General features: G+C 40.7%; 1 protein-coding gene across 1 annotated transcript in view; it reads right to left on the bottom strand.

Moving 5' to 3' along the window:
• The window catches only part of epha6 (eph receptor A6), an 888,039-nt gene that overhangs the window by 357,783 nt on the left and 508,050 nt on the right, over window positions 1-22,206 (bottom strand). Inside the window, exon 5 of the mRNA XM_068040607.1 lies at window positions 9,150-9,485. Coding sequence (XP_067896708.1) covers window positions 9,150-9,485 — 336 coding nt within the window. The remainder of the gene's footprint in view (window positions 1-9,149; window positions 9,486-22,206) is intronic.

Below are 22,206 nucleotides of genomic sequence, written 5' to 3'. Positions count from 1 at the left end.
CATGGCCTTCTCCCATGGTGTGACCAGAAAATGGACCAGGATGTGGAATCCATCGTTATCTATTGATGTCTGGATGGGTATCATTCTGTTAAGATGTGGCTACTTCTTTGTCTCAGAAGAAAACTATTCAATTCAGGAATGTCTCTTGATGGTTTCAAGATGGGTATATACGACATATCTTTGGAATGTATCCTTTTGTCCTCTTGAGACAGTTTTTGAATACACAGGCCAGGCCATCTGACCCTTCGGTGATCATCTTTTGTGGCGCATTGTCCACATTCTTTTTAAAGGAAAAGTCAATTTCGACGAATCTACATTGAATAAAGTGCGTATCTTAAAAGTAGGAATATGATATTCCTTTACTGGGCATGACAATTGACATAGGTTTTCAGAAAGCAGTTGACAAAGTTCCACATGTGAGGTTTTTTTTTGGAGCTTAGAGTGCCAGCATTTCCAGGGAACTCTATCGCCTGTGGGCCTGATTTTCTTTTAAAGATTATGCACCCTATACATTATGGAATTATCTATTAGTACAGAAATAATGGGGAGAACTTGAACTTTTATCATCAGCAGAAAGCAAGTGATAGCAAATCAGTAGCCATTTTCAATTTGTCCATTGAAGTCACTTGATGGAGTTCCTGAGACATCAGAGGGGCTAAAATAACTGATTTAATAAGGAACTGGTTGAACATCAGGTCAAACAGTAACAAGGACACACAGAGGTGGATGTAATCAAATACTGCAGAAACACAATATGCTGCTGGGATCACGGAAATGTCATTGGGTATGGTAACACTGGTCAAGAATGAATCATGTAAACTTCAATAGTAGCTAAATTCCTGCAGTTTTTTGTTTGATTACCTTAGATAATTACAGATAAATTGTTCTCCTTCAAAGTGTTAGCTGTGATTATTTACCTCTCAGAAGACACAATGCTTTTGCACTGTAATTAGTGCTAATTTTGCTTCACATCAACATCAAGCAGTTGTAATGTAAAATCGGAGCAAAGGCTCAACCTGCTTTAAAGTGACAGTTCTTCCTCAAAGGAGACCATATCCAGATTTGTACTACAGAATCAGCATTAATGTGATGTGGAAGCACTTTACACTGGCTTTACCGTTGGATGATAGATGCAGGTTAGGTTGGATAAACGCAAATTGGTTTAGCCTGTTAGAAGAAACAATCTTGAAGGGCTGATTGGCCTTATTTCACACTTTCTCCCAATCATGTTCCTGTTTCACTACAAGTTGAAATATGAATTATATTTAGTAACCAAAGAAATGACTTGAAAAAATTCAATTTGAATCAGTGCACCACATTAGGGATGTGGTAACAGTGCACTTAAAATATGATTGGGCAGAGTCAACATGAATTTATGAAAGGAAATCTATTAGAGTATTTTGAGGTTGTAACTAGCAGGATGGGTAAGGCGGGACCAGTAGATGTAGTGTACTTGGACTTTCAAAAAGCATTCGATAAGGTGCCACATAAGAGGTTATTACACAGAATTAGGGCAGATAGGATTGGGGGTAATATATTAACATAGACTGAGGATCAGCTAATGCACAGAAAACAGAGGAGGAATGAACAGATCACCTTTGGGTTGGCAGGCTGTAACTAGTTGGGTATCACAAAGATCAGTGTTTGGGCCTCAGCAATTTACAATTTAAAATGGCTAAGATGTGGGGACCAAGTATAATGTATGCAAGTTTGCTGATGGTACAAAGCTAAAAAGACATGAATTGATGGGGACCAATGAGGGTTGTACAAGGGGTGGTTGGTTGTTTGCAGGACTACCTTGTGTCAGTGGCAACGGGGAGAGTGGAAGAACATAAGAACATAAGAACTAGGAGCAGGAGTAGGCAATTCAGCCCCTCGAGCCTGCTACGCCATTCAATACGATCATGGCTAATCTCATCTCAGCCTCAACTCCACTTTCCTGCCCGTTCTCCATAACCCTTCAACCCATTTCTAATGAAAAATCTGTCTATCTCCTCCTTAAATTTACCCAATGTCCCGGCATCCATCGCAATCTGGGGTAGTGAATTCCACAGACTCACGACCCTTTGAGAGAAGTAATTTCTCCTCATCTCTGTTTTAAATCTGCTACCCCTTATTCTAAATCTATGACCTCTCGTTCTAGATTGCCCCACAAGGGCAATGTCTACTTTGTCAATCATCTTATATACCTCAATTAGATCTCCTCTCATTCTTCTAAACTCCAGAGAGTAAAGGCCTAAACTGCTCAATCTCTCTTCATAAGACAAGCCCCTCATCTCTGGAATCAATCTAGAGAACCTCTTCTGAATTGCCTCCAATGCAACTACATCCTTTCTCATGTAAGGGGACCAAAATTGTACACAATACTCCAGGTGCGGTCTCACTAATGCCTTGTACAGCTGCAGCAATACTTCCCGACTTTTATACTCTATTCTTTTAGCAATAAATGCTAAAAATCAATTTGCCTTCCTTATCACCTGCTGTACCTGCAAACTAGTTTTCTGCGATTCATGCACGAGGACACCCAGATCCCTCTACACTGAAGCACTCTGAAGTTACTCTCCATTTAGATAATAATTTGCCTTTCTATTATTCTGACCAAAATGATAACCTCACACTTATCCATGTTAAACATCATCTGCCAAATTTTGGCCCATTTATCTAATCTATCCATTTCCATTTGTAGATTTCTTATTTCTGTATTGCAACTTACTGTCCCACCTATTTTAGTCTCATCTGTAAATTTGGCTTCTATCCCTGCATCTAAGTAATTTATATAGATTGTAAATAGCTGGGGCCCAAGGACCGAACCCTGTGGCACCCCACATCTTGCCAATCAGAAAAAGACCCAATGATCCTGACTCTCTGTTTTCTGTTGGTTAGCTAATCGTCTATCCAAGCCAATAAACTGTCCCTAACCCCATGTGAACTTACCTTGTATGCAGCACCTTATCAAATGCCTTCTGGAAGTCCAGATAAACTACATCTACAGGATCCCCATTATCCACTTTGCTTGTTACAGCTTCGAAGAACTCTAGCAAATTAGTCAAACATGATTTACCCTTCATAAAACCATGCTGACTCTGATGGATTGCGATTTGACTTTCTAAATGTCCTGTTATTACTTCCTTAATAATGGATTCTAACAATTTCCCAACGACAGATGTTAAACTAACTGGTCTATAGTTTCCTACTTTCTGCCTCCCTCCCTTTTTGAATAAGGGCATTACATTAGCTTTTTTCCAATCCACTGGAACCTTTCCCGTATCCAGAGAATTTTGGAATATTATAACTAATGGATCCACTATCTCCACTGCCACTTCCTTTAAGACCCTAGGATGTAGGCCATCAGGCCCTGGGGACTTGTCTGCCTTCAACCCCACTAGTTTGCTCAGTACTTTTTCCCTAGTGGTGATGATTGTTCTAAGTTCCTCCCTTTCTATAACCTCTACATTACCTGGTACTATTGGGATGGTACTAGTGTCCTCCACTGTGAAAACTGAAGCAAAATATCGATTTAGTGTCTCCGCCATTTCTGTGTTCCCTTCTGTTAACTCCCCAGTCTCATCCTCCAAAGGACCAACATTCATTTTAGCTACTCTCTTCCCTTTTATATACTTATAGAAGCTTTTACTATCCGTTTTTATATTTTGCGCTAGTTTTCTTTCATAATTTACCTTTGCTCTTTTTATTACTTTTTTAGTAACACTTTGTTGACCTTTAAAAGTTTCCCAATCTTCCAGCCTGCCACTGGCCTTTGCAATATATTATGTCTTAGTTTTTGTCTTTCTGTTATCCTTAACTTCCTTGCTTAGCCATGGATGTTTATTCCCCCTCCTAGAATCTTTTTTAGTTGGGATAAATTGACTATCTCCTTAAACATTTGCCACTGCTCGTCAACTGTCCTACCTTGTAGTCTTCCTGCCCAGTCCACTAGGGCCAAATCTGTCCTCATGCCTATATAATTACCTTTGTTTAACTCCAGAACGCTCATGTGGGACTCCAGCTTCTCACCCTCAAACTGAATTTGAAATTCTAGCATGCTATGATCACTTTTCCCCAGAGGATCCTTAACAATGAGATCATTTATTAATCCCACCTCATTACAAAACACCAAATCTAGAATAGCCTGCTGCCTGGTTGGTTCCATGATATATTACTCCAATAAACAAGCTCTAATACATTCAATGAACTCTTCCTTGAGGCTACCCTTGCCAATTTGACTAATCCAGTCTATATGCATATTAAAATCACCCATGATTATTGCTATACCTTTCTTACAAGCCCCTAGTATTTCCTGGTTGAGACTGTGCCCCACTGCAGAACTACTGTTTGGGGACCTATAGATTACTCCCACCAGTGAGTTCTTTCCCTTGTTATTTCTTATTTCTACCCAGACTGATTCTACGCCTTGATCTCCAGTGCCTATATCGTTTCTCACTACAGCACTGATCTCTTCCTTCACTAACAAAGCTACACCACCTCCTTTTCCTTCCTGTCTATCCTTCCGAAATACTGAGTACCCTTGGATATTCAATTCCCAAACCTGGTTTCCCTGCAAGAGGAAGAGGGACCTTTGCATGTATACATCAGATTGGTCCACTGGTGCAGCCTAAATAAACCTTGTATTAATAAGGGCATCCCAGGCAGCAACGTGAGCAGCTGTGCAGAATTGCCCTCATCATCTTCATTGTTCTGCTGCATTGAATCGTCTACTGACAATGTGCGCTCTGTGCCTTGTTCCTCCTGCAAATTCAAACCTTGCTTTTGAACAATGTACAGAGTGCAGCACACCAGAACCATTATGGAGATCCTGGTTGGTGCATTCTGAAGGACACCTTCAGATCTGTCCAGGCACATGAAGCACATCTTCAACATGCTGATGGCTTGTTTGATTACATATATGGTGGTCATTTGGCATTAACTGCAGTGCTGTTAGGCTTCACTGATCAGATTTCTGATGGGTGTCATCAGCCAAGTTTGACGTGGGTACCCCTTATCTCCTAGAGCTACCCCTCAAGTGTGTTTGCATGTCCAAGGAGGTTGGGGAGCTTGGACTGCCACAGGACAACATCATCATGGCATTTCCCTGGGTATCTTGCATACACCTACAGAAATATCTTTGTGATTGCACACCAGCTGCACATTGATGGAGTGGAAGCCCTTGTGGTCCATGAATGCTCCTGGTTAGTCTGGGGTTCAGGGATTGCCATGTGTGTGCAGTCGTATAACAACCTGCACCTGTGAGAAGCCAACCAGAGGTGCAAATCCGAGCACCTGCTCATTCTGGGTGGTGTCATCTCAGGCGACAATCACATAATTGCTGGTCTTGGCAGACAAGCCATCAGTCACCTGTGTTATGTGACAGCCAGTGCGGTCACAATGGGCCGAATGGCCTCCTTCTGCACTGTAACGATTCTGTGATGGATTTGTGGGTTGCCGAATGGGAGTTCCTGGATATGTCTCCAACACAGCCTGTTAGAGAAACCTCCAAGCCTGTTTGTGAAGAATACACTGAGACTAGGATGCTTTGGTGGAGATTGTTTATTGCTTGTCACAGAACTTACTTCTCCACTCCGAGCAACAACCAGCCAGTGCTGGCTGGCTCTTCTTTGCATATACACATTTAAATACAATTAACTTATCAACATCCAACACCTGTTTACCTTATTACCTTCAACTACTAGGTACTTCACGTCCATTAACAGAACATAGACATGAACAGAGCCCTGGCAGGATCTGGAGACAAAACAGTTGAGGGCAGTGATGACTTTGACAGTCACAACGCAGCCACCAGTTCCAGAACAGAGAAGATCATCTTCTAGGAGGCGGCAGATGTCTGCCACCACCTGATGTGACAATGGGAGCTGCCTGAAGCACTGCTGTTCCAACATGTCAAGGAAGCTCAGCCTCTGCTTGTACACCCTGTGTCATGGGTAATGCTTTCGATGAGCTGCACCCATCTGTTGCTGGGCTCTTAATAGCAGGCTGGTACAGGTCATATTGCTCCTTGTCTGAGTTTCAATCTAAGACACAACCCATCCTGATGTAATTCAGAAATCACCCAAAGTATAGAAAGTAAACTCTCAAGAAGAGTACTGTCCCAGCAACTGTGCGTAGTCAGTATTTATTGCAGTTCTTCCATGAGTTTTAATCAGCCCCTTCTTTTGATATTCTGCCTTACTTTCAATGGTGAGTTTCAGGAAGCCTGGGAAACCCGTGAATGCAATGTTAAACTTAAAACTGTGTTGACATATTGCTCCAATAGAGCAATCATCATATGTCAATAAGCAACCTGCCTCTCCTCAGCGGGTTGTGCGCAACCAGCCTAATGAGTTCAAGTTAAATGTGGAAGTTGCTTGGAGTTGGTTACCCAACATGCTCACATTTTTTCCAGATTTAACCCTCTCCCCACATGCAAATCCAGGCGCTCCTCCAGGTTAAAATTCTCCCTGTCATACTATCACTCTAATAATAAAAGAGGGAAGAGACAAGAAAGTTGTAGACACACAAATCTCTAACATATGGTTTAGATATGAAAGCAACATACGGACATATAAATTAAGAGCAGAAGTAGGCCTGTCAGTCCCTTGAGCCTGCTCCCCCATTCAATAAGATCTTGGCTCATCTGTTTGTGTTTCGAATTCCACACTCCAGTCTACCCCCTTATAACCTTTGATTCTCTTGCCAAACAAGCATCTATCTATCTCTGCCTTAAAAATATTCAATGACCCCGCCTTCAACACCTTCTAAGGCAGAGAATTCCAAAGTCCCACAACCCTCTGAGAGAAAATAGTTCTCTGTCCTAAAAGGACAATCCCTAATTTTAAAACAGTGCCTCCTAGTTTTGGACTTACCCACAAGAGGAAACATCCTTTTCACATCCACCTCGTCAAGACCGTTCAGGATCTTATATACTTCAATCCAGTCTCCCCTCACTCTTCTAAACTCCAGTGAAAATAAGCCCAGTCTGTCCAACCTTTCCTCGTAAGACAACCCGCTCATTTCAGATATCAATCTAGTAAACCTCCTCTGAACTGCCTCCAACGCATTTACACCCTTCCTTAAATAAGGAGACCAAAACTGAGAACAGTATTCAAGATATGGTCTCACCAATACCCTGTATAACTGAAGCATAACATCCTTACTTTTATTTTCAATTCCTCTCGTAATAAAGAATAGCATTCCATTAGCCTGCCTGATACAGCAGCTCAAGCATAGGCTGAGTGTTCAGTACCTTTAGTCCAGTAATGACTTGCACTATAAATCATGGGATCAATAATACATCTAAATCATCAATACCTTTTATCAATACTACTCAATAATTTTGTAATTATCACAACTGGAAATAATGCACATTATCAGTCAGACCTCTGAAACAGAGTAGCATGGTTTCAAAACAAAAGATGTAAAAGAAAAACAGATACTTGGGATTAGACAAGAGTATGGTGGTCATAAATGGATCGAGTTTAATTATAGTGGCTTATAATGCCAATCAAATGTTTATAACTTTCTAACTCACTTTCATATATCTATATTTGTTCTTGGAAATCTGAAATTTTTATGAACGTGAATAGAAAAGATTATAAAAAAGTATAAACTTGCATGTATACAGCACCTAACTCCATCCCAAATTCTTCGCACCAAATTAATTGCTTTTTTGACGTCTAATCATTGCTTTGTAGATTAGTCTGGAAGACAATTTTCACTCAGCAAGGTTCCACAAATGAGATAAATGATTATTTAATCTGTGTTGTGTTCTGTCATGTTGCTTGAGGGATCAATATTGGCCAGATTGCTAGGAGAATATCCTACTCTTCTTTGAATAGTGCCTTGGAATCCATTATGTCCACATGACTTCGGTTTCATGTCTAATCTGAAAGGCAGCATCCTCTAAATGCTGCACACCCTCACTACTGTACTGAACTGTAAGCCTACATTGTGTGCTCAAGTCTGCAGTGAAGCTTGAACCCACAGCCTTCTCACTCAGAGGGACGAGTGCTGCCAACTGAATCATGCTGATAATGAGAGAAAGAGGGAAAGAAACAAAATTTGACATTAGAAATACAATCTCCCTGGCAAACTTCAGGAAATCTATATCCTGAGAAATAGATTAACATAATGTACTAAGGATGATAGGATAGGTTAGCTCCTGGCTCAAATCAATCCCTTTACTTACAATCTGATTGTATCAATTAATAGGAGTCAGAAATCTCCAGTAATTACCAGTAATTATTACCAGTAATAATCTAAGTTTAAAAAAGACTTGCCTTTTACAACCGCAGGAAGTCCCAAAGCACTTTACAGCCAATGAAGTACTTTTAAAGAGTAGTCGTTATTGTAATGTAGGAAATACAGCAGCCAATTTGCATGCAGCAAGCTCCCACAAACAGCAATGTGATACTGACCAGATAATCTGTTTTTGTGATGTTGAGGAAGAAATATTTGCCAGAACACCGGGGATAACTTCCCCACTCTTCTTTGAAATAGTGCCATGTGATCTTTTACATCCACCTGAGAGTGCAGATGCAACCTCGGTTTAATGTCTCATCTAAAAGATGGCCCCTCTGACAGTGCAATACTCCCTCTGTACTGCACTGGAGTGTCAACATTGATTGACTAAAATTCTGGAGTGGGACTTGAACCTTCTGATTCAGAGGCAAGAACACTACCCACTGAACTATGGTTGACATTGTATATGTTATAGAATTGTATATGATAGAATTATAACCATTTTTAATGAAGTAATAGAAAAAGTTATCATCTCTAAATACTTTGGTTTTAAAGTTAGATCCAGCTGTGCTGTTAGGAATGGGATACAGCTACACCACATGAAACATTTGCAATTGCTACTTCACAATAATCAATTTCAATATTACTTGCAACTCAGTTATTCTTGGGTTATGCAGTTTGAGCACATGATCAGCATTTTTCAATTCAATGGTTAGTACATAGTCTTAATTTTTTGCTTTGAGGGTTAGACCATCAGGCTTGAGCAACACCCAAAAACCAAGTGAAACGGATCCCAGTTACTTCTGTTAGATACTGTAGTTTGCTCTGAGACTAAAACCTACAACCACAGCATGGCAAAGTGACAATTAGTCTTGGAACTAATGCTACAAATGGGATAGGCACAAAAGGTGGCTTACCGGCTTGATTAGTGATGATGGTGAGAATAGCGAACTGCCTGGGAACCATGCTCTCGCTGGAGACCCCATTTACTGACTCAATCTCAAACGTGTAGTTCATGTGGGCAAGAAAGTCAACAATAGTCACTGAGGTATTGGTCAGGCCTGTGTTGCGAGGTAAAAAACGCATGCCTCCCCCACAGAGCGAGCACTTCTTATGGCCTAAGCCACACATCTTACAGATGACATTGTAGGTGAGATCTTTCCGTCCCCCTGTGTCGACTGGTGGACTCCACTCAAGGATTAGAGATGAATCATTAATGTTGAAAATGACATTTCGAGGGGTAGAAGGAGGTCCTAGGGATAGAAAAAGTACAACAGTATGTTAAAGCTAGACCATCTCTTGTTATTTTCAGGTCAATTTCACTAAGTTTAAATCAATCAACTTTAAGGGCGGCACAGTGGCAAGCACCGCACCCTCACAGTTCCAGTGACCCGGGTTCGGTTCTGGGTACAGCCTGTGTGGAGTTTGTAAGTTCTCCCTGTGACTGTGTGGGGCCCCTCTGGGTGCTCTGGTTTCCTCCCACATGCCAAAGACTTGTGGGTTGATAGGTAAATTGGCCATTGTAAAAAATTGCCCCTAGTGTAGGTAGATGGTAGGAGAATTGAGGGAAGGGGGGGATGTGAGAGGGAAAAATGGAATTAATATAGGATTAGCATAAAATGGGTGGTTGATGGTCAGCACAGACTCGGTGGGCCAAAGGGCCTGTTTCAGTGCTGTATCTGACTATGACTCTAAGACCTCTGCGCTTTCAGAATGCTTTAGAATTGTGGATGTATAATAACATCTAATAAGAGTTGGAGATTCCCAAGTCATCATGTACCTGTAAGTAACACTGTAGATATGATATTGGAGTATCCAAAGAGTCCTGGCAATAGGTTACATGCTTGACCAGTTCTGCAGGTGAAATCACCTATCTGACATTTTTATACAAGGGTACCCACTAGTGTCAAAAGTAGTACACAATTTCCTTCTGTGTCTTCAAAGCACAGCTGTGAAAAGCTGTCACAAAATACTTGCAAGGACTGGGTGGAAAGATCCATTTTCAGTGTCTGCCCTGATTTAAGTATCTCAGCCGTTAAGTTAAAATGTGTCAGATCTGCACTACTGTCCAAGTCAGTAAAAACTGGCAAAAGAAACAAAATATATTAAAGGTAAAACGGTTAGAAAAATTCAAATGGAACACACACAATTTAAAAATTAGGGATGGGATAGCACATTTCTTTTAAAAAACATTCCTCTTTTACAATTCAGAAATCAGTCCAGAATGACGAGCTCCTCCTTCTTATGTTAATAATCGTAAAATGGAAGGAGTTTGCGCTGTTTGAGTTTAGCTCCCTATGGACATTAGTCAAGAGAATAAAACATTCCTTCAATTAGGACTAATTGTTGCTAAAAATATATCTTTATTTTTAACTACTTGATATAAAAGGTCAAGGTGCAGGGACACAGCTCCTTGGAACATTCACAATGGATTCAAATTAATATCATGCTCTGCTGATGCAGGCTTTTTTAATCAAGTTATTTAATATGTATTGTAAACAGATGTGTTTGTGCATAAAACTGTGTCACAGAAATAGCAAATCACACATTAAGTAAAACTTAAAAACACCTTGTGCAAGTTCAATCAATCAATAATAGTGTTTCCAACCCCACCAAGAACAAAATGATGAGACACAGATGCAGACCAAAGCATGAAATGAACTCTCGCCTGTGTTGTTTTTAAATAAAACATCTGAAAAGAAGTTCGAAGGGCAAAATTCTCAGCAGGGTTGAGGGGTACCAACAAATTCGGCAACTTACTGCATTAAAATGCATAATTTGGATTATTTCTATGACATTGATCTAAGTTCATATTGAATGATAATTATTTTCTGATTTCTTTTCCCGTCCCTTGGTTAGAATTGCTGATCTTTGCACACTGATCTATTGTGTTAAACTGAAATATATATAAGTATGGTTTTCTCTTACTAACACATACAGAAAATACTGCATTTCTTTTTTGCAATTGATCCAAGTAGCAGCTATTCACAAATCCTTCCCAGGAATGGAAGTGCATCTGTATGTGCACCAAATATTTTCAAATGTATCTTTTGGCCATCTGGCTATTCTGACAATTAAGAGAATTATTTTTCCTTTGTGCCAGCACCTTCAAACAGAAGCACAGGAAGCAGTTTGCCAGTTCAGCTGGGTAGGTTTGTCTGTTCAGACACGTTCGCATTTTCTTCAAGTTATGAATACAGTCAGAGAACAATGAATATCCTAGAATCAGCACATTATGCTCTCGCTGTACTGGTGATGTTTACTAGTTCTTCCCTTTCACCCCCATTTCATGTAGTTGGATGAGAAGTGGCTGAGTTGCATCCTTGGTTCACAGATGGCACATGTTACACTTAGCCCAGGTTGGTCTGATTTCTTCACTTTGGAAGGAAATTCAGAAGATTTTAATTTTTGTGGAAAGTACATTATTTCGCTTTCTGTTTTATTGCTGTTGAAACCCTTATCTGTGCGTTTGCTACCTCCAAACTCAACCACACCAACATTCTCCTGGCTAGCCTTACATCTTCCACCCTCTGTAAACTCAGCTCATCCAAAATTCTGCTGCCTGCATCCTAAATCACATCAAGTCCCGTTCACCCATCACCCGTGTTTATTGACTTACATTGTGTATTTGTCCTGTCATGTCCCGATTTTTAAATTCTCATCATGTTCAAATCCCTCCAGGACCTTGCCCCACCCTATCTATGTAAGCTCCTCTAGATTTGCAACCCACCAAAAACTCTGCATTCCTCCAATCCTCCTTTCTATATCCCTGATTTCCTTCATCCCAACTTAGTGGTCATGCCTTCAAATGTCTGGACCTTAAGCAATGGACTTCCCTTCTTAAAATCATTGGCAACCTGTGGAATGAGTAATGTAACTATAAAAAAACACTTACATTTTTATATCAATTTGGATTCCAGCCAAATGATGGACAGAATCTTCAAGTCAAGGGAAAGGAATGAGAATTGTAGTCCTAAACATAAGCCATAATTTGTTGCCATTCTGTAGTCTCCAACAAACACAAGTGAACAAACATCTATTATAAAAGTCAAAATTGGTATTCATCAGGTAGGCTTTGCCCAGATTTAGTCTTTTATACTGTGCATAAGTTTAAATTTGTACATATCATAAGGCAATATGTTAGATAAAATATACTTTAAAATGTAAGCTTTTAAATGATGGTTAAGAGCATAGAGACCTTTGTGTACAGATACACTGGTCATTAAGGATGGCAGCACAAGTGAGGTAAATCCATTAAAAATGTTTTGCATGTGGAGGCATAGAATAAAAATCAAGAAGTGGTTTTGAACTTGTACAGGTTTTACTAAGGTCACAGCTAAAGTACTGTCGACAGTTTTAGACTTCCTGATTATAAGGGAAGACATATGAATTCAAAAAATTGCAGCACAGATTGTCTAGGATGTTGCTGGGGATGAGAGATTACCCTTATGAGGAGGGACTTGAAATATAGGGATACGGGAATAGTGCAGGAAAATGGTGTTGAAGTAGAAGACCGGCCATGATCTCACTGAATGGCAGAGCAGGCTCGAAGGGTTGAATGGCCTACTCCTGCTCCTATTTCTTATGTTCTTATCTCCTGGCCTTCTTTCACTAGAACTGTGAAGGTTAAAGGGTGACCTGATAGAGGATTTCAAGATTGTGAAGCATTACAGTAGATCAAATAGTGACATTATTTCCAGTAACCAGCAAGACAGTAGAGTGAGCATAACCTTATGATAATCACAAAAAGAAATAAAGGGAAAGTTAGATAAAATTGTTTTACACTTCACCTTATCCATGCCTATGTTACCTCCAGACTTAATTAATCCAATGCTCTCCTGGCTAACATCCCATCTTCCACCCTACATAAACATGTGCTCATCCAAAATTCTGCTGCCCGCAGCTTAACTTGGGCTAAGTCTCATTCAACAAGCAGCCCTGTGTTTACTGATCTTTACTGGCGCACTTTCTAACAACACCTCAATTTTAAAATCCTCATCCTTGTTTTCAAATCCCTCCATGGCCTTGCCCCTCCCCATTTCTGTAGCCTCCTCCAGCCGTACAAGCCATTGAGATCTCTGCACTAGGAATAGGCACCATGTTGCACATATGGACATTTGACAAAATTATTGACTCAGCCACGGGGATGGGGCAATTAATTTGTATATGAAGTGTATTTAATGCCATCAAAACACAGTCCAATTTAAAACACATTTCTCCCTATAATGTAACTAAGCATACAAACATCAACGGAGAGCAGCACAACTGTATAAGCTAGCTAGAAAGGAAGTAAAATAGTATGCAATGCCAATGCAAATTACTTCTGTTGACAGAATACCACGGGGTGGTAGATGGACCTTGTTGGATGACCTCTGTGGATACGCACAGGACTGGAATTTACAGACCCCCTGACATTGGGGTTCATGGAAGGGGGAGGGGAGGGGTGTGGAGGGGAGGGGAGTGGAGGGGGCCGGAAAATGCCTCCAGGAGAGGGCCGCCACACACCCTGATGTGGCCCGATATTGCTGGCGGAGGCGAGGCCTCGTGGCAGCCCCCCCACTGCTCAGCGACGGGACCTCCATTTACATATTCAAATAAAGTTAAATGAATGCATTAATTATACTTACGCCGCCGCCTTCCATCCTGGTGCAATCTTTCTGCCACTGGCCAGCACTCCCGCCCCTTCGGATCCCCGTCTAGGAAAATGAGGCGGAACGCTTGTGGGGAGGGTGGAGGAGGTAAGTTTCTCAGTACGGGGGTGGGGAGGAACAGGGTCAAAGTAACCTCATTGGTGTAGGAAATGGTGGGAAGGGCCTTAGGTTAAAGTTTATGCACTTTGCGGGGGGGAGGTCAGGTGGACAAGGTAAGCGTTCTGTGGGGGCGGGGAGGGCAAGTAATCAATTTCATTGCTATGGTTGGGGGGGGGGGTGGGAGAGGGGCAAACTAAATGTCTTTAATTTTTTTATTCACTTATGCTTTAAATATTTAAATTTAATGGTAGGGCTCAAAAGCCTTTAAAAATGGCGTCAGTGCCAGTGCATAGCCAGCTGACGCATTTGCCGGGGACAGACAGCCCGCCCCCTCCATGTGATCGTGGGGGAAGACCGCGCCGGCTATTTAAATGAGGCACTGCGCTTAGGATCGCAGCTGCTCCGCGACATGCAGCCCGCGCAGGTGGGCCGCCATTGTTTTCACCCACCGCCGATTTCGGTGGCGGGAATATAAAATTCAACCCACTGTGTCAGGAGTGCAAGTTTATCCAATAAACCATGAAACTCAAGGACAGAATTGTTATTGTGGTTATTGAGGTGAAGCAGTTCGAAAAATCAGCAATAGGAAATCGGACCATTTCTCACATTGCTATTTTCACAAGACAATTTAGCCCCTGATGGTCAACGTTTATGCAACTTTTCCATCGGCTTGTAATATGTGTCTGAAGACTGGGCAGCCAACAAAAAGGCAGTGGTCTCCAAATCAGGAGAATAACCTAGCTGCTAGGTTATTTTAAAACACAAGGTTAAAGGCTTGGAGCAGGGATGTGAAATCTTTTCATGTGGGGGGGCCAGATTAAAATTTTTGCCTTACATATGGGGCTGGTGAAACAATTTTGGAAAGATAAAGGCATGACAAATTAATCCTACTATTAATCAAAACAACAACAAATGTGCATTTTGTGAAGAAGCTTTAAATAATAAGACTAATTTATTGACTTACTTTCTCATCACTATGTTTGACACTAATTTAGTGAGATACCTGGCATTTCTTTGCTTGCACAATTAGTCAATGTCTACCCACACATTTGTAGTGATGTGGAGTACACCAGATAGATGTCTATCTGTCAGGAATGATCTTGATCACTCTCTCTCCCCACCCACCTTCCTCTCTGTGTCCCCACTCTCTGTGTTCCCCCCTCTCTGTTTTGTTCCTCCCCTCTCTGTATCATTTACTCCCATGTCGCCCCCCCCCCCGCATGTTGTCCCCGCTGTCTGTGTCTCCGTCCCCCTTCTCTCTTTTTCTTTTCCCTCTCTCTCTGTCCCCTGCTCTCTCTCTCTCTGCCCCACTTTCCCTCTCTCTCTGCCACCCCTCTCTTTCTCTGCCACCACCCCACCACCCCTTGACCATTGCTGAGAGCAAGAACAGCAGTTTCAAAACTTTGGATAGATTTGTGGTTAAAAAAAATTCAGAACCTGCCGGAAAACCACAAATCTGTCCGAAGTTCTGAAACTGCTGTTCCTGCTCCCAGCATTTGTTGGCTGTGAATATGGAAAGGAGTGTTAATGAGCATTAGATAATAATCTAAGCTTAGAAATTCCAATTCAGCTGTGAAACGGACAGTATGATTTTTCTTTTAAGCCGATCTGGTTGGAAAGAAGAAGCCAATGGGAAATTTCTCTTCCCTGAAATTACCAGTCATGGACTTCAAACTTTTTTTTAACCATGGACACTGGTGTTCATGTATGGACATGTTGCTGACCCCTGCTTCAATTCTAGCCTCCAGTGCATCCCCGATTTTAATTGCTCCACCATTGGCAGCCACGCTTTCAGCTGACTTGACCCTAAGCTCTGGAATTCCCTTCCCAAGCCTCCCCACCTCTCTACCACTCTCTCTTCTTTTAAGATATTCCTTAAAACCTCTCTTTTTGAAAAAGCTTTTGGTCATTGGTCCTGGTGTCTCCTTCTGTGGCTTGATGTCAAAGATGTTTTTATTGTTATCACTCTTGTTAAGCACCTTGGAACATTTTACGACATTACATGTGTTGGATAAATGTAAGTTGTGTTGCTGTTAAGAATGGTTGGAATTGGAATTCTCCACCACAATCCACTGTTGAAACAGAGTCCATAAATTCTTTTAAGAGGAAAATAAATAGTTGCTTGATAAAGAGCAACATTAAATAGCATGGGGTACAAGCTGGGGAATGGAATTAGATTAAGCTGGGGAATGGAATTAGATTAAGTGGCTCATTTGAAGATATTCAAGATTAGATGGCACAAGCAACCTATTTCGGTGTGGTAAAATTATTTGATTCTATCCCTAGGTTGTACGTTATCAGATGGCCAATAGCTAAATATGGACTGATTATGTTTCTATTCTGGTAAATGCTGTATACATGACAGAATTCACTATAACATAGATAAAGCACAGCAGCTTTGTATAAGCCACGGGCATCAGTGCCTCAAGGTGAACTTATATTTTAACGTAAGACGTTTGACAGATGAACATGGCAAGAGCTCATAGATTTCATTTGGAAAACTATATTCACAAACTGTATCTCACCAAGATGTGTAGCTGCAAAGTGCTTTACCAGCTGACTACCTTATGGTTTAATGATCTGAAAAATATAGAAGTGTTCAATAAAAGGGCAATGTATGAATACAACAGTTGCCTGATCCCTATTGCTTATAATAGTATCAGTGAATAGCTAAGCTATATAAATTAGGAAGGTCCCAGGTTTAATACATAAGGTGAGTTAGCCAATCTTGGCTGGATGTACTATACTTGGCGAATCAGCCTAAATATCCATTTTTGATTGCTATCCAGCAATTCTACTGTCTGTGGATGTTTTGTGAAGCCAAAAATGGGTTTGGCACAGATGCCCGTCACAGTTGTAAATGATCTCATTAATAGGTTCTACTTTTGTTCTCTCAAGTGCAAATGGTAAGGTTGCTGAGGGAAGAACGAGCCCAGTGTTTGAGGAACTCAACATCTGCTATGCCTCTTTTGATGTCAGTGCTATCATTGGCAGGTATCAAACAGGTCAGAACCCACTCTATTGTCTGTCATCGTCATTATGTCCTTGGTATAGAACTGAAACATTTTAGTTACCAATTATCCTGGGGTAAGTTGCTGTCCCTCAACAACTTAAACATAGTTTGTGTATCCCTCCATCACCTTTTTTATGTTGTACTCTTTACGCACCGCATCTAATCTTTTTAATCAGTTGGACTCTAGTCTACTTCACCAAGTAACTCCTTTTCTGCACTAGAATATATATAAACCCCAATTTTTCAAGTAGAGAGGGCAAACATAGACAGAAATATTTAGCTTCCAGTTTTGCAAGCTCCTTTGCAGTTACTAAGTGGAGCCAGAAGCCATAGATGCAGAGATCTTTGCACAGCCAGCTTGCCAGTATTTCTTTACCTTCTGAATATGCAGGCATCAGGTACTTTCTTTATTTTTTTTGTTAAATGTTTACATACACACATATTTATTCTAGTTCATCTCCTTTGGCATTGTTCATGATGTATTAGAAAATGTGGTGAAAGTTAGTAACTGATGTACTCAGGGATAGTGAACTATGTTTTTTTCTATTTGTTCCTGGTGTCGTATGATTGTCTTAAGAATGATGTCCCTTTAAGAACTCAGTATGCTACTGAGCTAAGTACCAGGGTGTAGTCATGTGACTCAAAGCCAGAGCCAATCTGCAACTGTCACACCCAGACAAAGGTTCTGTAAATAGTTTGTTCTGTGTATAACAGTTTAGCTGTTAATAAACATGTTTGAGATCTTCAGCAAACTGGACACCACACATCTCATTTATGTTGCATTAGACAACATAAAGAACTCATTACACCTGGAAGATAATGTTTTTCTTGGCCACTGCTGCTAGCAAATAAACAAATAAACATTTCCTCTCCCCAGTGCAGGTACACAAATACCAACACTGCCAGAATAAACTTACCTGTGGATGTAGTGCGACCATTTTCATTTTTCACTCAATTTAATGAATAAAGATAATACTTACAACAAATGTTTAAAAAAATCCAATAAAAACAAGAAATGCTGGAAATACTCAGCAGGTCTGGCAGCATCTATGGAGAGAGAAGCAGAGTGAACGTTTCAGGTCAGTGACCATTGTTCTGAAGAAGGGTCACTGACCTGAAATGTTAACTCTGCTTCTCTCTCCACAGATGCTGCCAGACCTGCTGAAGGGTCACTGACCTGAAACATTAACTCTGCTTCTCTCTCCATAGATGCTGCCAGACCTGAGTATTTCCAGCATTTCTTGTTTTTATTTCAGATTTCCAGCATCTGCAGTATTTTGCTTTTATTAAAAAAATCCAATGCTTAGAAAAGAAAATCATTAAATGTACATATAATTATTTACAATCCGCAATACTTGTGAGGCATTTTCCACTCATGGATTTAAATTTCCAGTATGAGCCTATGGCTTGAATCAGAAATGGCAACATCTCCAATTATTTTTGTGGTAATCTTAAATTTGTGAACTCACATTACCTCCTACTAATGAATGGAAATCATCCATCATTACGTATTCCTTTGCCATCTTGAAAATCTTTATCAGGTCTCCCTTCAACCTTCTCAGCTTTAGTGAAAATAATCTTAACTTCTAATGTCTGTTTTCATTACTATAAATCCTCACTTTCATTCCTTTTAAATCCTGTGTGTAAAGTGAGACAAAGTTTTTATATATTTGTGCCTTTCCCCCATTCTATCTGATTAGCTTGCCTTCTTCATCTCTTACTGGTTACATCCCTCCCTTGACTATCTTCACCTTGATTAACCTCTTGCTACTAATGTTCCTATTCAAAGCCGTTTATTACCCTTTATGTGTTTTGGTAATTTTCTTTCATCCTCTTTCGAATTTATCTTTTTGTAGCTTCGTGTTTTTCTGGCTTTTATTTTTAACATCCCTATTTTTCAATATGTTTTTACTTAAGATACCTGCAAAAGTCAGCTTCCTGTGACCCTAAACTTAAACCTGTGCATGAAAGGAATAGGATTGTGTCCTATGGGGTAAACTATAAGCACTTATGAAGTTGGGTTATTCACCGAAAATGGTATAGGTTTCCTAGAAACCCATTGGTTTTCTTCAATAGATGACAGAATATGTAGCTCCGACTGAAACTACAAATTTGTGTTTATTAAGGGGACACACTATAGATAGCAGCACAACTGCATCTACAATAAAAATATTGTTCTTAATTCTCACTCGTATTTTAAAACCATTTCTGATGTCAAAAACAGCAGCCTTTTCATTTTATTTTTAACGTGTGTACATGCTGTCACGCTGCTGGAATTCCACCTTGCTGCAGAAATATTCGGTGTTACAAAGGAATTTTAGAGGTGGGTTGGAAAAAATATTTCCATTGATCTGTGAGTCAATAAATTTTGAAGCCATCAATTTAAGATAATCAACAAAAGATCAAAGAAGTGTTAGGAAACTTTTTATTACTCAGAGGGTTGTCAGGATAATGAAAGCAGAGAAGTCTGATGAAGGAATATAAAAATAATCTGGAAAACTGTTGAGTTCTTCTATCATCTCTGCATGACGCATTTCAAACTGATGTACGTATTCAGCTAACACAAAGTGTTATGTTTCTGCAGGATGCCACCATCTGTCTACTTGAACAGAAAATTAATAGTCTGGTAAAGAATGGAGTCAGAGTGGATACCAGCAGCTGCTTTGAGGCATAGAACAAAAGTCTAATTTCTAACAATTACAACAGAGAAAAGAGTCTTAGAGAATATAAGGGATAATTCATTTTCAATATTTAGATAGCTGGCATACAGGAGCATATTTGTTAACATACAAGAAAACATGACCCCAAAGAAACAATATGATGACGTAGAACAGTAACCTAAATCTTATTGTGGATGGATGTTATCCTTGCGTAATGGCATAGGAAATCAAATTTAGTTGGAAAATAATTCCAATGATCACTGAAAATAAAATGATTTTGAAAGAAAGCATATATTTTGAGGAATGAAAGCAAATCATCTGTAATTAGCAGCAGTGTAAAAGCAATTACTAGTGCACTGGTCCTTTGCATCACCAGGCTTTCTGAAACGTAGACCAGTTAGAAAGAATATAAGTTCTGACCAACTTATAATAGTTTCACTTGTAAAACCTAATTTGCCAAAACCTAGAATTCTCCCCTATTGCAGAAATGGAGCTTTGCCTTTTGTGTTCATAGTTAGTCTCTGACTATATCGGAAGGCTTATGGCTTCAGTCTGGAATTTCCTGATTATATGTGCTACGAAGAGATAGATGCCTAGGTATTAATGGTAACACTCGTTGCTTTTGGGCAATGCAAGTGAAGGTTGACTGACTAGTAACCAACAGTGAAGGATTATCCCATAAAATGGTGAAAGTGTAGTTTTTTCATTGTTAAGTTTACGAAAATGGAGAATAAATTGGAATCTTGCAGATGGGAACATGCTTGGAAGTAAACTTAAACTTTTGTCTTTTTGCTAAGTTAGCATAGCTGTATTATGCCTTGTTCATTGTGCAAACTAGACCCAAATCACCAAAATCAGGCAATTTGGCACCTACTTATCCTGGGAAACTGCTTGAATTTAGGGAATAAACAAACCCAATCCTTTTGATGGTGTTTTCGTATTCTAAACTATTTTGAGTCCATATTTGTAGAGTCTGGTGGGTTGAATGTTATAATTTATGGTGGTGATTTATTTGGGCCTTCCTTCGTTCAACTGAAATCTAGTTTTTCTTAATATTATTGTGAAAGGAAGCCAAAAACTTAGTATAAGTGTGATGCATTCTCTATCTCTAAATATATGATCACTGATGTGAAAAGGAAAGATTCAGGCCCTAAAATGATGCAGAGAGGGGCCACAAAGCTGATCCTTAGGGCTGAATTTCTTGGCCCCATGGTGGTGTGCTTGGAGGTGGTGGGGGGGGGGGGGGGTGGGGTGGCGGTAAGAGAAAAGGAAAATATGTGAGAGCCACATCAGGATGGCTCCCCAATGCATTCACACCGCTCAGGGACAAACTAGGAAGCGGATCAGCTGCCTGCTCCATAGGGGCTGGCAGGCAATATTGTTAAGGCTCCAATTGGAGCCTTATTTTATGACTTTATCAGCATTTTTCTGTCAGCAGAGTGGTCCCCCCACCGTGTATCGAGGGTACCAGGTGGCCTCCATGCAGCAGTCCAGCATTCATCGGAGTCAGAGGATCCATGGCGCCACGGGCAGGAAAGGCCACACTTGCTGCCCAAAGGATTCCGCCGGAGGTTTTCCCCCTCTGCTCTGAGGGGCCTAACAGCTTCTGCCCTGATAATGTTTTATTTCCATCCACGACTCCAAGGATGCCTCCATGATGATATGCCCTCGTGGTCCCAACCTGCTTCAGCAGTGCCCACTTCTCCTGGTGGGGCTGCATTGGCTCTGGAACTGCTGGCCCTCTGATTGGACCCGCAGGATCGAGAGCCTGCCTGCTGCCCAGCAATTAGGAGGCGGTCTCCCGGAAGATTGCGCCACCAGTCTCACTGCCAGCAAGCGCGGGCCCGGGACCCCCTTTTGCTCCCAACCCAGGGTCCTGAAGCCCATGGGAATATCCAGCCCTTCGTGTCAGAAGATTGAGTCATTGGGCAAGTTGGAAAATCATGAACTCTTCATCCTTGAAAAGAGATGAATGACTAATTCTATTGAGGTATACAACTGACTAACTGCAATAGAACACTGTTTCGATTTCAACCACAAATGCAGGACAAGGGGACATGGGTGCAAATTACTGCAAGGCAATTTTAAGGTTTAGGTCAGGAAGCACTTCTGCTAAGAGTGATCAATATCTGGAAGGTCTTCTGCACTGAGTAGCGGAAGTAAAGACTGGTATCATTCAAAGGAAGTTAAATGTTTTCACCAAGGGATGATAGTCATCCATGGAAGTATGAAATGCACTTGCCTTCATCTGCTATTATCTTTTTAAATCAGTTGCCAGCCTGTCTGCTCCTTCTTCATAAAGACAGTGAACAAACAGTTGTTCAACTTTCACAGGACAGTTTACAAATTCCCATTAATTTCTTCATATTTTCTGGAATCTCAAACCTTTTTTTCCAAAACTATGCTTCTCAGGTCTTCTCCCCCATTTACTTCTTCTTGTGCCAGGGTTTGCCATTACTGCCACGGAAATTTTACTTCCACCTTGCATTCAAGAGCACCTGTCTGATTTCAGATGCACCTGCAGCATGATTAGAGATAAGTTGAGCCTGCG

The sequence above is a fragment of the Heterodontus francisci genome, chromosome 10 (assembly GCF_036365525.1).
Source record: "Heterodontus francisci isolate sHetFra1 chromosome 10, sHetFra1.hap1, whole genome shotgun sequence".
In the NCBI taxonomy this organism is placed as follows: domain Eukaryota; kingdom Metazoa; phylum Chordata; class Chondrichthyes; order Heterodontiformes; family Heterodontidae; genus Heterodontus; species Heterodontus francisci.
Note: the sequence above shows the minus strand (reverse complement) of the source record. Positions and strands in the feature narration are given on the sequence as shown.